This window comes from Onychomys torridus, chromosome 3, assembly GCF_903995425.1.
Source record: "Onychomys torridus chromosome 3, mOncTor1.1, whole genome shotgun sequence".
NCBI classification, from domain to species: Eukaryota; Metazoa; Chordata; class Mammalia; order Rodentia; family Cricetidae; genus Onychomys; species Onychomys torridus.
In genome coordinates this window covers 75,011,222-75,026,411 of record NC_050445.1, presented here as the reverse complement: position 1 = coordinate 75,026,411, position 15,190 = coordinate 75,011,222, and the positions used below count along the sequence as shown (strand labels likewise).

General features: G+C 36.6%; 1 protein-coding gene across 4 annotated transcripts in view; it reads right to left on the bottom strand.

The window, feature by feature from the left end:
• Cacna2d1 (calcium voltage-gated channel auxiliary subunit alpha2delta 1) overlaps positions 1-15,190 on the bottom strand; it is a 423,150-nt gene that overhangs the window by 335,804 nt on the left and 72,156 nt on the right. For all 4 annotated transcript variants that reach the window (XM_036180248.1, XM_036180250.1, XM_036180247.1 and 1 more), the window contains exons 2-3: positions 14,824-14,905; positions 6,037-6,153 (exon numbers count right to left, since the gene is read on the bottom strand). In XM_036180248.1, the coding sequence (XP_036036141.1) occupies positions 6,037-6,153; positions 14,824-14,905 (199 nt within the window). The remainder of the gene's footprint in view (positions 1-6,036; positions 6,154-14,823; positions 14,906-15,190) is intronic.

Here is a 15,190-nt window from a genome sequence, read left to right as displayed (position 1 = left end):
AGCCAAAGTTGAATGAAAATGTCACCGTCACAAGTGAGTTACTTCCTCACAACTTGACCAGAAAGGCCGTTCAGACACTCCACATAATACTGTTGCTTTCATGCCAAAACCGGATAATGAGACCTTACTTCTGAATACACTGCACACTTTGGCTGCTGATCATGGAAAAATTAAGCTAAAATCAGCTGAAAGTTCACTGCCTGCTTCCTGGATTTGAAGCACCATGGATGCTATGCAGGCTGCTGTGAAAGAAACCGAAAGGTTTGCTCAGTAGGCAAGAGGTACCTACTCACACAACAGTGGCATAACAATTACAGGTGCAACCAAAGTGCTTACTGTTTGGGTTTTAGACCTAGAATCCCAAATTTGGTTCAGTGTGGAGTCTATTTTCACTATTTTATAAAAAAAAAAAAAAAAAAAAAAGGGAAGTGCCTATCAGTATCAGTGTCTTTTAAATATTTTTATTTACATCCATAGATTAATACTGCTGTCAGCATTGGTCCTAGAGGAAAATGTCTTTTTTGTAGTAGACAGTAGTTACTGTACAGAAGCATTATTAGCCAAACTGCTACCATGACACTGTAGGCAAGCATCCAGCCATACGTGGGAGAAAATAATCAGACATCCATAGTGTACCGTGAATGAAAAAAGACTGTGGAGAACAAAGTGAAGAAAAATGAAAGAGCCAGATGAAGGGGTGGAGTCCTGGGTCACCTACTTCTTCTGGACTGTAACATCCCATCACAAAGTGGGTGCAGGAGGCTCAGAGATCAAGTTAATGTTATAACAATTCACAAGAATGCCAAAGGTTCATAAGGTCCTTCCGTGAGATTACATAAGCAATGAACAACGGCTGGAGTAGATAAGACTCTTCAGTGGAACTTTAAGAACAGGCAACCTGTGCAAGGAATTCTCACCACCAGTTCTGGGACGTGCTGTTCAGTGATGCAGCATGCCGAGTCAGCCATGCTCTTTGAGTAACACAGACAAACTGTTGATTCACCAGGCTAGCTTTGGATGGACTGCTTCATCTGACTCTTGTTATGGGATATTTGATCACACTGTGTGAAGATGTTTGTTTTACCTCACCTGCCTAAGGCACCTTCTGATTGCTTTAATAAAAGAGCTAAATGCCCAATACCTAGGCCAGAGAGGATAGGTAGGACTTTCAGGGAAAGAGAGAGGGGAACTCAGATGAAGAATATGATTGGCGGGAGATTCACCAGCCAGACACAGAGAAAGTCAGATGTACTGTACTGAGGAAAGGTAACAAGCTACTTGGCAGAACATAGATTAATATAAACAGGTTAATTTAAGTTCTGGGAGCTAGTTGGGAACAAGCCTAAGCTAAGGCCAAGTTTTCATAATTACTTAGAAGTCTCCATGTCATTATTTGGAAGCTGGAAGTCCAAAGACCTGCAACAGACTGTTGCTGATACCCTAGACGGAGGGCTTCTCCACCAGACAAGTTACACAATAACATGTAAGAAATGTAAAACTATTAGACCAACAACTTAAAGGACATAGTTAAACTATTCAGTTAGATGATAATCTAGTCCTTCCAGGAGCAGTCAAACAAAACAATTTCTTAGTGAGTTAAAAATACCTAAGATTTTCCTCTCTTCACATTCAACTCTTGTGTTGAACATCAGTTAAATTAAGAAGTAGAGCAAATTACAGTATTTAAAGCTTCATAATAAGTTGGAGCCATTTTAATTAAAGTTACTGGGACATCAAGAGGGAGAAAGTATGTGTTATAATTGGAAAAGTGTCAAGTGAAAAAATGTGTTTATTCTCACTTTGATCCCATTTTCTCTTAACAAAATGCCTAGAGATCTTTATTTCCCAAGCAGATCCCTTGACTCAGCAGCTGTTGAACAGAGACCACTGATTTCATTTATGTCCATCTCTCAGGGGACACCATTGGACTGTTTTGTTGAAAAGCTTCCTCCCATGGATTGCTCGTTAACTCCTGCAGACATCTTAGACTAGTTCATGCTGAAGTGCATGCTAATAGCAGTATTAAATAGTTATTAATAATAATTAAATAATAAGTTATTAATAATAATAGTTAACATTCAAGGTTGTGTTAGATAATGTGTCCAATTATCAGGACAATCATATTGATCCAGCTTTCAAGATATTTTTGAAGAAATGTTTAGGAAAAAATGTCATAAAACAGATAATTCTTAGAAATAAGATGGCTGAATTTGTCAGTGAGAGCATTAAAGGTTAAATAGGGTATTTGTAGAGACAGGATATCTGCAGTCAACTAACAGCTGAGACTGTGACATATCTTTAGAGCACTCACAGTCCCTCTTCTCTTCCATATACACACTAGAACAAACAGTTCAACAAGTGCATCTAGGTGTCCTCTCCCCTCCCCTAGTCTACAATTCTGCAGAAAAGGAAGACTTGTCTAGTACGTGAGGCAGTGCCTGAAGTCAGCAACACCTGGATTTGCCTCCTCTCCTCTTTGGAAGCCCAATTGACTTCATCAAAGGCCTATCAGCAGCACCCGGATGCTTGTTAGAAATGTATTCCCAGCTTGGGCTAATCAATAAAAGTCTGCATTTTTACCAGAACCATAAGTGATGTGTGTACATATTGAGGTCTGAAATCACTGCATATATTACTTATTAGATATATTTCCTTGGGCAAGTTTCAAGAGCCCTGAAAGACCCAGTTTCTACATTGAAAAGTAAGTCTAGTAATGGTACCCACACCATAGTGTTACTGTGAGGAACTCTTACCTTATTCTATTATAGTAATCAGCATTCAATAAAGTCTAACTGATAATAATTCTATCATTGACCTCTTATTTGCATGTTCATGATTTTTCAACTCTACTTTGTATAAAATTATTTAACACCCAGGTAAAGTAAAGCTACTTTAATCTAGATGCCTCCCTTCCTATAGCCTACAGCAAAAACTGAAGTAAATTAAAAATGCCACCTTGCATTCATTCACAAAATAACATAGCACCTGTGTTTCAATTAACTTCAAAATATTTCCCTATGAAATAATCTTTCTTATTTTTATAGAATCAAGTAAGTTAAATAATGTACTTAGTATGAAAACAAACATGAACCTTTCTCCCAGGCATAAAATCTAACTAATTCTATGCTAATTAGCCATTATGACTTCTGTACTCTGCTATCTTGTAGTTAATATCATCACTGATTCCCCCACAGAATTCAAAGAATACATCTGGTGTCTTTAGCTTCAACCAGAAATGAGAAATGAGAAAAAGTCTCAAAAGCTGTCCCCACCCCCCATGTAAATCCGATTAAGACATAATGCATATGACTCCATTCAACAGTATCTTACAGATATTATCAGGATCTTCAGCACGTAAATAGGAAGTACCTTAATGCTATTAAAGTTTAGGTTGCAAACATTTATATCTCTAAGTGCTTTAAAATGAAATTAATCCCAAGAAAGTTGAAGGTTATAATACTTTTAACGAAGTTATCTTACCATGGATAAACTTGCTGTATATTTTAAATATTTTAAATTATAATAAATATTGAAATAGAAATCTGATAAACCAGATATAACAGTAGACATTCCTACTTACTACATTACAAAAAGATCAGATTGTAGATGCCTTAAGAACCATAATCAAAGGATTTCTAAGTGTCTAAGAATGTACATAAACAATGGAAGGCCAAGAGAAAAATATGGAGATATCAAGTATTTCTCAAAGTTTTCTGCATCAATAATAACGTCAAAAACAAAATCCTAGTCTATATTTTCCAGGTTAATTACATACTGAACAGATATTATTTAGACAAACATAATTATAGGTAAAATATAAAATATAGATAAAGATTTTTTTTAAAGTTCTGATAGCTGAAGGTACTTCTTTAAAAATACATTTGGTAAAAGACTGAGGTGACCAATTAATGGACATGGGAAAATCTGGAAAAAGGTTAATTTAAATTGGAACCTGAAATTATATACCAATTCTGTTGCAGATGTATTAAACACTTCATTATGGAAAACAAAATTTAGGAATCTTTACAATTAATCATATTTTAAAATAGAATATATGATTTAATAGTAATGGAGGACTTCCCCAAACAGAACACTCAAAAATACTAGTTATATAAAGTTGACTTTGACTACATTAAAATGAAGAATTTATCAAAATACACAACAAAGACAAATAAAAATTAACTAGTTTACATAACACCAAAAACTGACCACCTATAAATCAATGAAATGAACTCAAGTGTGCAAATGATATGAATAGATATTTCACTAGAGACTAAAGGATAATGACTGCATGTAAACCTCTCCAGACTGAAAGTACTTTCTCTTCAGAAATTAGCAGAGGTACACCCCATTTTATAGCCATTTATTTGCCAATAATTCAGAGCTCTGACATTGTTGCATCTGTTCAGAATATGAACAAATAAAATCTTAGATATTCCAAGCAGAAAACTAAGCAGACAAAATGTTTGGTGAAAACAGCTATCATATGAAGCAATTTTGTGAATTCACCTCTGCCTGGCAATTCTACTATCCTGGACTGAATCCATGAAGCTCCTTAAGTAGTATCTGACTTTGCGTATAATCATCCTTTAATATCTGTGCTTTTATTTTCCATCGTGCCCATTACCTACATTCCTACATAGCCTGAAAATATTAACAGTAAAATTTGAGAAATGAGTAATCCATACATTGTAAATTTCATGCCATCCTGAATACCATAATAAAACCTCACTACATATTGCCCAGAACATGAGTCATCCTGTTGATCCTGGATACCCATAGTACATAAGCAATCTTTTCTGTAGTCATTTAGTATAACAGCCACACAGTTATCACATGACCATGATAGTCTCACTGTTCTTACGGTCTTTGCAATAACATAAGGCCTAGTGCACTCACCTCATTTCATTACCTAGGCATGCATCATCTTAGAGCATCACAAGATGAGTGCGCACAGTTAGGCAAGATATTTGGAGACAACTTTATTACTTTACTGTAATTTTATTAGTGCTAATTGTTATTAATCTCATATGTCAGTTTATGACTAAAACTTGACATAGGAAAAAATACAGTATAATTAGATCAATGGACTCTGCATCAGCAATTTCAACATATCAGAGACAAAGCAGCTTTTAAAATTCGATTAGTACAGTACATGTACAGTATGTTTTGCTTATTGCTGTTTCTTAAAACAACAGAGTATGCAGAACACTCATGCATCATTTGCATTGTCTTAGGTATTGTCATTAATTTAGAGATGTTTTAGAGAATTCAGAGAGATGCATGCAGGTTATATGGAAATATTCTATCATTTTACAAAAAGGACTGTGAATCTCTGCCTATTGAGTCTTTGAATCAATGGCCCACGGGCACTCATAGATACTGGTTTAGGTTTCAATACTATGCATGACTTCAGTCCTCTAGTAAGTGGTGACAGGATGATGCAGAACTGAAATTATATATAAATTAAAGCTAATAAACCATACAAATGGGTGAAGAAAAGCAAGCCTTGAAGGCAACATACAGAATGATATATTACTACAACTTAAAATCAGAAAAATTTTTAAAATTGTATAGCAAAGCTGGTATAAGAGGAAAAAACTTCTTTTAAAGGTCAGAAGTAGTTAATTGATTATCTGGCACACTGGACACCTTTGGTAGGAATGTGCAATTATGGAACAGGAGGGTGTTACAGTTTATGTACTAGCAATAATAATGATATTATGTTTTAGTATAGATTAAAATGTGTTCAATAGATTATAATGTATAATGACTCACATAGGTATAAATTTGCATATATTCATTAAATATACATCTCTGATTAAACAAAGTGGTAATATAATAAAAATAAAGCAACAGGTAGAAGAAAATTCTCTGTTCATTTAGGGTTCACATTGATTCCATGAACTCATCAGTTGAACACAGTTACTAAGAGGAAAAAGAAAGTATAGCAAATGAAAAGCTCAAACACAGCAAGAAACATGAGTAACACAGAGCAGGGGAAGACTACGAGAGAAAAGCACAAGCCGCACTCACCACCAGGGCTTTAGATCGGTTGCTCAGGAGTTTCTCAATGTCTCTGGCTGCAATTTCCACCAGCTGGCGTGCATTATTTGGCTCCACAGTATACAGCTCCTGGTATTTTTCATAAATCTGTGTCCAATGAGAAGAGCAATGGCTGTTTATATAGCTTGTCAATTCCATTAGAGCGCGTCTCAAGCCAACGCCTTAGGAAGACCCACTCCTTTTTCCACATCATGACTAGAGTTTGTATATACATCAGAAAAACATACAGAAATAAATGTAAATTTTCTGTAAGACTACTACCTTGCAAAAATAATAGGTCAGGCCACTAATTACAAACACATGGCCCAGCAGTTCACATGTACACTGTGGGGGGGTCGAAGTATTTCTGTCAGTCCAACCTCAAAACTTGATATTAACTGTCACCCTCACTTGAAGAATGGTGAGCAAAGGAGACTTTGGTGAGACCAGATGGACTATGGGGGGTCTCCGTGCCATTCTCCCCTTCTGTGGCTATGAAGGATGAGTTTACTTCTTAAGTTTATGGAGAAAGAGAGAAGAAATGAGAAAAGGCACATGAATCCGCTGCTGTGGTTCACAGAAGTGAACAGAGGTCCTCCGAGACAGTTCACACATCTAGAGAAGTTGAGAACTTGAAAGCACTGGAGTCGATGTTAAAGTTGTGGACATCTTTGCAATGGTGGTTTTATTTTTATCATATTAAATATGAGTATTTTCTGTTTGAGTATCTTTTTATTTAAATCATTGAATAAACTGTGCCAAAGTTAATGTAGTATATAAAATTAAGACGCAACCTCATTTCCGGCTCATCTTGGTGCCTGCAGAAGGATTTCCCTCCAGTGGCATAGGCAGCACCTGGTTCACAAAACCTGTCTACTCCCAGCAGGAGAGGAGAAACTGGAAGGGGGTGGGGGCAGGAGCACTGGCTGTGTTTGGCTGGAGGGCTGATCTGAGAAGGAAATCCCCAATGCACTGAGCAGATGGGGCTCACATGCATGACTAAACCATCTTTAAAGCCAGGGCCTGGCAGCTTTTTATTGCCTTGTGAAAGTGAATCCAGGCATGTACCAAAACCAGCTCCACTTGCTTTTGTTCTGGCATCAATTAGGCCCTCCATGCTCTAAAGCCTGGCCCCAGCTGAGCACGGATGCTAGGACACAAATGCTTGCTTCAACTGGATACAAACTCTGACTTTCATCTATCGAAGAAGATGTGAGTTTTTCATGAGGATGGACACACACACACACACACACACACACATTTATTTATGTATACATTTGGGGGAGTGGTAATTGCTAAAGATTGATCTCAGGGGGATACCCCTGTTAGGAAAGCACTTGGCCATTGAAACACATCGCCATGTGCCTGTGCCTATAGATTTTAGGACATTGCTAGCTAACTAGTATTTTTAAGGATTTAAATCACCATGTGCTCTTAAAATCATCAATTTATGAAAACTCAAGTCTTTTGAACACTGACCTTGCAGATTTTCATTCTAAATATTCCAGGAACAATAGTTTTGTGATTAAAAAAACCTCATAATTGGTTTCATCCAGGTCTCCTGCACATCACCAGATGGCTTATGCTTTCCTAGGATGGATTATTGTGTCCTGTCTTAAACACCCCAGCTAGCCTTGAAGATTTGCATCCAACATGAACCTCTTTTATTTTGGACTAAAATGAGATTCTAGAAACTCAGTACTTGAATTGATTAATTGTTTCAAGTTTACAAATAGATAAACCTCAACATCATTTTAATTGATCCAGGACAGTTAGTTCTGCAGAAGAACAATAGGGCTAATTGATGTGAAATGTACTGATGCTTATATCACTAAAGTATCTCTCTTGTGCTACAGGGAGTGTAAAATGCACTGCACAATTACTGGAGATGGAATCAGACACACATTTACTAAGTCACAGCATGTACCAGGCATGTCACTAGGTGTCTTGAAGAATGAATGGATTGCATATTCATTTCTTTCAGACATGTATATAATTTTCTTTCTGGTATTTTTTTTAAATACTTAAGAAATACTATAGTTTGAGTAGTAGCTGTTCTCCAATTACTCATGTGTTAAAGTGATACTATTTGGAATATTGGAACTTTTATGGGGGTAGGACCTATTGGAAGATTTTTAGAGATTCGGGGAAATGCTCTTGAGGAAAAGTGGGGTCATGAGCATCCTCTCTACTTTTCTCTTTTGCTTCCTGGTCATGAGGTTAACACGTTCACTCTGACACTCTGCAACTATGATGTGCTCACCTGTCATAGACCCAAAGCTATAAGGCCAGTCATTCATGGATCAGAATCCCTCCTGAGTCAAAATAAACTGTTTCAGTTAATTACTTCGAGTATTCTATATAGTAACAGAAAGCTGGATAACACAAGAAATAAAACAAAATAAAATCTGTTTTATAACACTTAAGTGTATAGAGTTAAGGAAACCAGTGTAAGTAACTGAGTATACTATTTTACATAGAAAATGAAAACTGGAACTCTCTTAGTCAATGAAAGTGAATCAATATTATAAAATCACCCACTAAAAGAACTATCTTCACCTTTATGATTTTAAAAAACATGATAGTGTTCATTATCAGAGATATTGGGGAATCTCATGAAAGTTTCCCAATACAGATGGAGAAAATAGTTTCCAGGTTAGAATATTTGCATTACAATTCATAACAGTAGCAAAAATTTTACATAGAGATTTATAATGGCATGATATCTATTCATAACATAAGCAGAGATTCAGTTTCATATCACTAACACAACCTGTATCTATAATCTTATCATGTTAATTTGTCATTATTTGAAGCATGGCCTAAGGACCTTTGCTTCTTGATTTTTTTTCCTTTTCCTGAAAGTTTGAATGATGGTCGTCACGGTCACTTATCAGGTTCTCTCTGGTGAAGGAAGAATCAGAGTATAGTAACTAGTGCGGGTTGTTGGACTAGACCGAGCTTCAGCAGAGTCATGTCAATGCCTCACATGCTATGTGATACCAGCTTCTATCTTTCTACTAGAAAGAATGTAGAGCAGAGAGAGAACACAACAAGATGCTCTATGTCATGACACACTAAGATACTTAGTACTTCATAATGCACATTCTCTGAGGGCCAGGCCTGGACAAAAAGAAAACTCACCTGCACATTTTTTTCTTGCTCAGAATCTTAACTGTAGTGAATGGCTTTCAGTGTTATATTTAAAGACCAGGCTTTGTTGTGATAATAATCTAAGTTATCGTTTTTAACTCTTTTTCATTAAAAACTTCTTAAAGACTGTTTCCAACATAATCTTAAAAATAATACTTTTTAAAATATCACAAATATACTATTTACGAAGTGCCCCACTTACAATTTTTAAAAGAATTTCCAAAGAAACATTTTGGAAATTATAATACTTAGCAGTAATCCAGGAATACTGGAATATGTAGCTAGTTTTGTATGCAATGTATGCTGTAATTAGATGCTGCACATATAATAATAATTTTCACTTTAGAAAAAGGTAAATTTACATTTAATCAACCCTAGCTGTCAGTTTACTAAGACTTTGGGATATCAGAGTGGAGGGAATTTGAGCTTCATTTCATTATAAAAGATCAAGCCTAGGTCCCACAGCAGAGGTAGACAAAAGGTAACCTGGCATGATTAGGCAAAATGGGTCAGTCATAAAGCAACTCTATGCCACACAGTACCACTGGGTCTCATAGCATGGAAAGACATAAAAAAGTTACTTGAGGTAAATGATAGATAACCTAAGAGTTAAGAATCAGTACATCAGCCAGGAGACCACTTCAGCATATGTCCTGAGAACTATAAACTGGGAACTGCAGACCAAGGCTTGAAGAACCAACAATGGGAAGATAAACTCCAAGCTGAGGTTATAGTCACATGCCACTGTAGCTGGCTTTTTATGTGGGTGAAGGAGGACCTGAACTCAGGTCCTCATGCATGAACAGCAAGCATTTCATAAGTGAGCTATTTCCAAGACTTTGCAATAAAACTTTAATGCAATAAGTTTGTGCCTTAATGCAGCGAGAAGCACTGTTAGCTAAGACCTGAGTACCAATCATAAGCAGCCTGCAGAGCTACCTTGTCTCTGCACTAGACTTCCTTCTCAGGAGCCAACTATCTTTCAAAAGCCCTGAGTTCTTGCTGAAACCAAAGCCTTACAAAGTTTCCCCTAATGACAACCCCCAAACCCTTCTAGTAAAGAGGGGGTTCTGAGAAAGCCCCAAAGAGAAGGGAGGAGCTGTAGTACAAATGTCCACAAAAGACACAGCCGCCCTCTTTACATGGCTGTGGCTTGCCCTCCCTGAGGTAAAGGTAGTAGGAGCAATCAATATAATGACATACTGACAGTATTCTGACATACTGACAGGTTTCTGTTCCCTGTTAATACATCATTTGCAGATTCAGAAATGAATCGCACAGAGAAGACCAACAATAGCTTTTACTCATCAGTTTATTTTTAGAAAACATTTGCATGAAGCAAATTCTCATTACTACAGAGCCCATTCATTTAGAATGTTTCCTCATTTAGATATGGGCCAAATTTTCAGAATATCATCAAGATAAAATACTTTTCAGTAGATTAAGACAAGAAATGGTTGTGTGTTAATGTTTTATGAACTCATAGATGTTGTTTTCAAGACTATCATGAAAACTTCAAGTTGAAAATATTATCTGTCAGTGATTAAACATCACATTCTCCATTTATCATCCCAGTCACTATCTCCTCCTTGGCAAAATGTGTGTGTGCACACATTCAGAAATGATAGAGGATATTTGCAGTAGTCTGCAATTTAGACTGTTTAAAAGGGTGCATGTTTCCTGCGGTGGAGCTAAGTGCCTGCCTAGCACGCACAAGACCCTTGCCTCAATCTCCAGCACAGTAAAAACAAAAGAAATCACATGCTATTTGTAAATCTTAGAATTTTTGTCTTGTTTCATAGACAATATTATGTTAATTTTATAATTTCAGCTTCAGTTGTGTGTTATCATGTCTTAAACACATCTTTAGGAAAGCTACTTATCACATGCTATTTGCTCTGACCTCTTTCATTGGTAGAATTTTGGTTGAGCACTTTGGATAAAGATCCAATTTCTGACTTTTCTAACTGTACAGAGCAATATAACTAACTTCTGTCCATTGCAGTGTGAGCCAAATGTCTTACAACTAAATGACCGAGTGCCTGTTCCCAACATCTTTCCATTAAATCAATGGTTATCAACTTTCTAATGCTGTGACCCTTTTCATATACTTCCTCATGTTGTGGTGACCCCAAACATAAAATTATTTTCATTGCTACTTCATAATTGTGATTTTTGCTACTGTTATGAATTGTAATGCAAATATCTGATATGCATGATATCTGGTATCTGAAACACCCCCCAAGTGTTGTGACCCCCAGGTTGAGAATCCCTACATTAAATGAAGGCTGAGAAATGACAACATGTCAAAGAATCAGTCTAGTCTGGCACCTCAGCCTGCTGCAGGAGTCCCATCTTTGCTCCGTGAGGTTACCAGGCTTGTGAAGCAAGCACGGCATCCATGAGCCACTTCCCCAGCCCCTAAGTTTGACCTTTGATACAACATAATTCACTCGTGTATGAAAAGTTAAAGTATAGAATTCATTCAAAAATATTATTTTCCCTTGCCTATATTTTATGATCCCATAAAACATCAATTTTCATAAAATTTCAAATTAATTACATTGATAATATAGCTAATTACAATGGTTCTTGCCTTTACATTAAAACAGATGTACCTATGACGCCAGTTAAAAATAAGCACATTAACTCGGGAAAAAGCACTATTTCTATACTGGTGACTTTCAATCCTGGGACCCAGTGAACTCCACCTTGGGCTCAACTTCTGGGAGCACCATTTTCTAGCACTACCCAAAGAGTCCAGCTCAGTAGGTCATCCAATGCACAAAGCCTTGGGTTGCATCCGAGTACTGCAATACAATAGACTATGCTGCTCAAAAGTCCTCCAATCTCAGCACAAAGTTCTCTCAGTTTTGGAATTTTTCAGCTAATTTTAGCTTTAAATTCCTATGGGAGACTAAAAAAAACCCTAAAACAAATAAAGCCCCTCCTTGGCACACATCATGGACATTTTTGCTAGGAAAAGAAATGAGGAAGACAGTATCATCTCTTCTTATACTTAATATCTGAATATTTTTTCCAGCAATGACTCTCTTCCTCCTCTCTCTTCTGCTCCCTTCTCCCTCCCCCCCTCTCTCTGTCTCTGTCTGTCTCTCTCCCATCCCCCCATATTATATACCATGTAATTTTGTAATTTTTCTATATTGTGGCATGTGTCTCATAAACAAGTTACCTAGACCTTTCTTCCTCGTTCCATGTTGTTCTCCTAATTGAAAGCCATTCACCCAATCAATAGTATTTATAATCTTCTAAGTAATCTGTACTCTGGAGAAAAGTTGAGTAGGAAGCAAAGGAGACTTTTTTACATCAGGAGTTCTTAAAGACAAAGAGAAAACAAATTCAGGAGACAAGCTCCACACAGGAACAACAGGAGTGACAAGGACATCAGCCAGGTGAGAGGCTGAAAGGCTAAGGAAGAAGTAGAGGAAGGGGAAGCCTCCAGCAAGTGCTTATTTTTAATCTTAACTTGCAATAAACATTATAAAACTTAACAGTAGAATATGTCATTGGACACTGGGGTTGAATGAAAGTTTTCCCATAGTCAACTTAAATCTATAACAATAAAAATTAACAAATAATATTTGCTTCTACAAATCCTATCCCTCAAATAGAGGTTCACCATCATACCCAATACTCTGGCACATACTCACATATTTCTAAAGTGAGTCATTTCTAATCACAAAGTGGAGGGTACACCCTCCCTCTGTCTGTGTGTCCAAGCACTTGAGACCATCAGTATTCACAAGAAACACATTTCATCCCCAAATATCCTGCAGATACCGGGTAAGTATACCTCCTTAGAAATGTGGGTCTGAAATTGCTTCAGATTTCAGCTTTCCTCAGAGTTCTGAATATCTATCTATACAGAATGAGATAGCTCAGGGATGAGACTGAGTGTGAACGGAAATTCATTTACAGTTGATGCATATCTTATGTTCCCAAAGCGATGTCATACAAGTATGGTGAGCATACGTGCGTCGGAACAGCACTCAGTCATACCTGTGCATCATCCCCACACTGCAGAAGTTTCAGATTGGCGAGTGTTTAGAATTTAGATTTTCCAGTTAGGGATATACGACATAAATAAGGGATGTTTATGCACATTCACAGTTTAATATCTGCAACTGTACTATGAAGACATTCTAAGAATGTTTTTGACATATTTGCAGGTTTTCTTTGGGAATTTCTGGTACATAAGTTGACTATATATTCCAGTCTCTCCCAAAGGAGAACATTACTATGCATGTGGACCATTCCTAACTGGAAAATATAATTTTACAAAATACCATAAATTCCAAACCTTTTTGAGTACATGGCCAGATGCAATGGCCAGAGTAAAATTTCCTACCTCACCTCATATGACTTGTTACAGGTAAAACACAGGTATAGTAAAAATGATATATATTACCTTCATGTATGGGTGTCTGTGATTCATTAAAAAAATAATGTTTACAATTGAGTCCTAACTTCATTTTCAAATATATGAAAATAAAAAATAAATCAAACTCATGAACATGCCTGTTTTCAATCCATACCCAGCTATGAAACTCTTTTTATACAGTTTCAACTAAATAACACATCAAATGGTAAGAATATTAAAGGCATAATTGTTTAAGAACACAGGATGAAAATATTTCCAAATTTTATATTATTTTCTCAGCAGTGAGATCTTTAAAATGACATTTAATTTGTAATAATCATATAGAATACTCACAAAATCATACAAAATACTTCTGTAAAATATGTCTAATTTGCTACATAATGTTTCTATTTCTATTATATAATTCAATCACTTTCTAAAATTTTTTTAGAGTAACCCTCAGAGCCAGTCTTGAAATTTTAAGAATAATTTCCCTTTAATGGTGTCCCCACGTTGTGCATCAAACCCTTTAGACAAATCTCAATGGTGAGTCGATATGGCTATACACTTTTCAAGTATTTTTAAAGGGAAAAATCCCTACTCAAAAATTGAAGAAGTGCTTATATTGAGGATAGTCAAACTATACTTATTCATCATTATTGGAAAATTCTAAAATACATTCTGAAGACTGGAAGCAGAGTTCTATTTTGTAAGATTAATCTATTTATTATGTATGCCTGCACACCAGAAGAAGGCATAAGATCTCTTTGCAGATGGTTATGAGCCCCTATGTGGTTACTGAGAACTGAACTCAGGACCTCTAGACGAGCAGCCAGTGCTCTTAACTACCAAGCCATCTCTGCAGCCCTTAGAAGCACAGTTCTAAGAAGTATATGGCATCTAAACCTGAATCTGGGTGGGAAGAAGGTGTTTAACAATTTCATTGTTAGCTATGCCATTCTGATTTCCAATAACCAATGCTCTGCAGAGACTACCACAAAATTTCACTGTGATAACTGCACAGGAGTCATACACTCTCTGCATTACAAAGCCATGGTTTCCACAGGAATCACACACTCTCTGCAATACAGAGCCACCATTTCCATGGGAATCACACACTCTCTACAATACAGAGCCACCATTTCCATGGGAATCACACACTCTATACAATACAGAGCCATGGTTTCCAAAAGGTATAAATGCATTCAAACTAAGCAGAGAATTAACACACTGGGAGTACTCACATCTGCAAGCTGAGTCACGCCACTTGCTGTCTTTGCCAGTGTGACAAGGTCTTCCTGCATCTTATCCACCCATGACTTGATACTGTGGAATCAGAAGGAAGAAAGTTCTGTCAGACTTCCTGCCAGTAATGCTAATGTGGTTATATTTTATATACATACTTCATACAGTTGAATCTTTATCCTCCCCACCAGTTCCCATTCCACCTTCAAACTGAAAACAAAAAGACTAAAAAGCCCACCAACCTTTATTACAAGGGGGTCATTATTTTCAAAACTTATTATTGTTGGAGTTATTTGTTTTCATTTGGTTCTTACATTTGCATGTGTGTACACCCTTTCTGGGTGCTGAAAGGCCCCCAAATTAGCA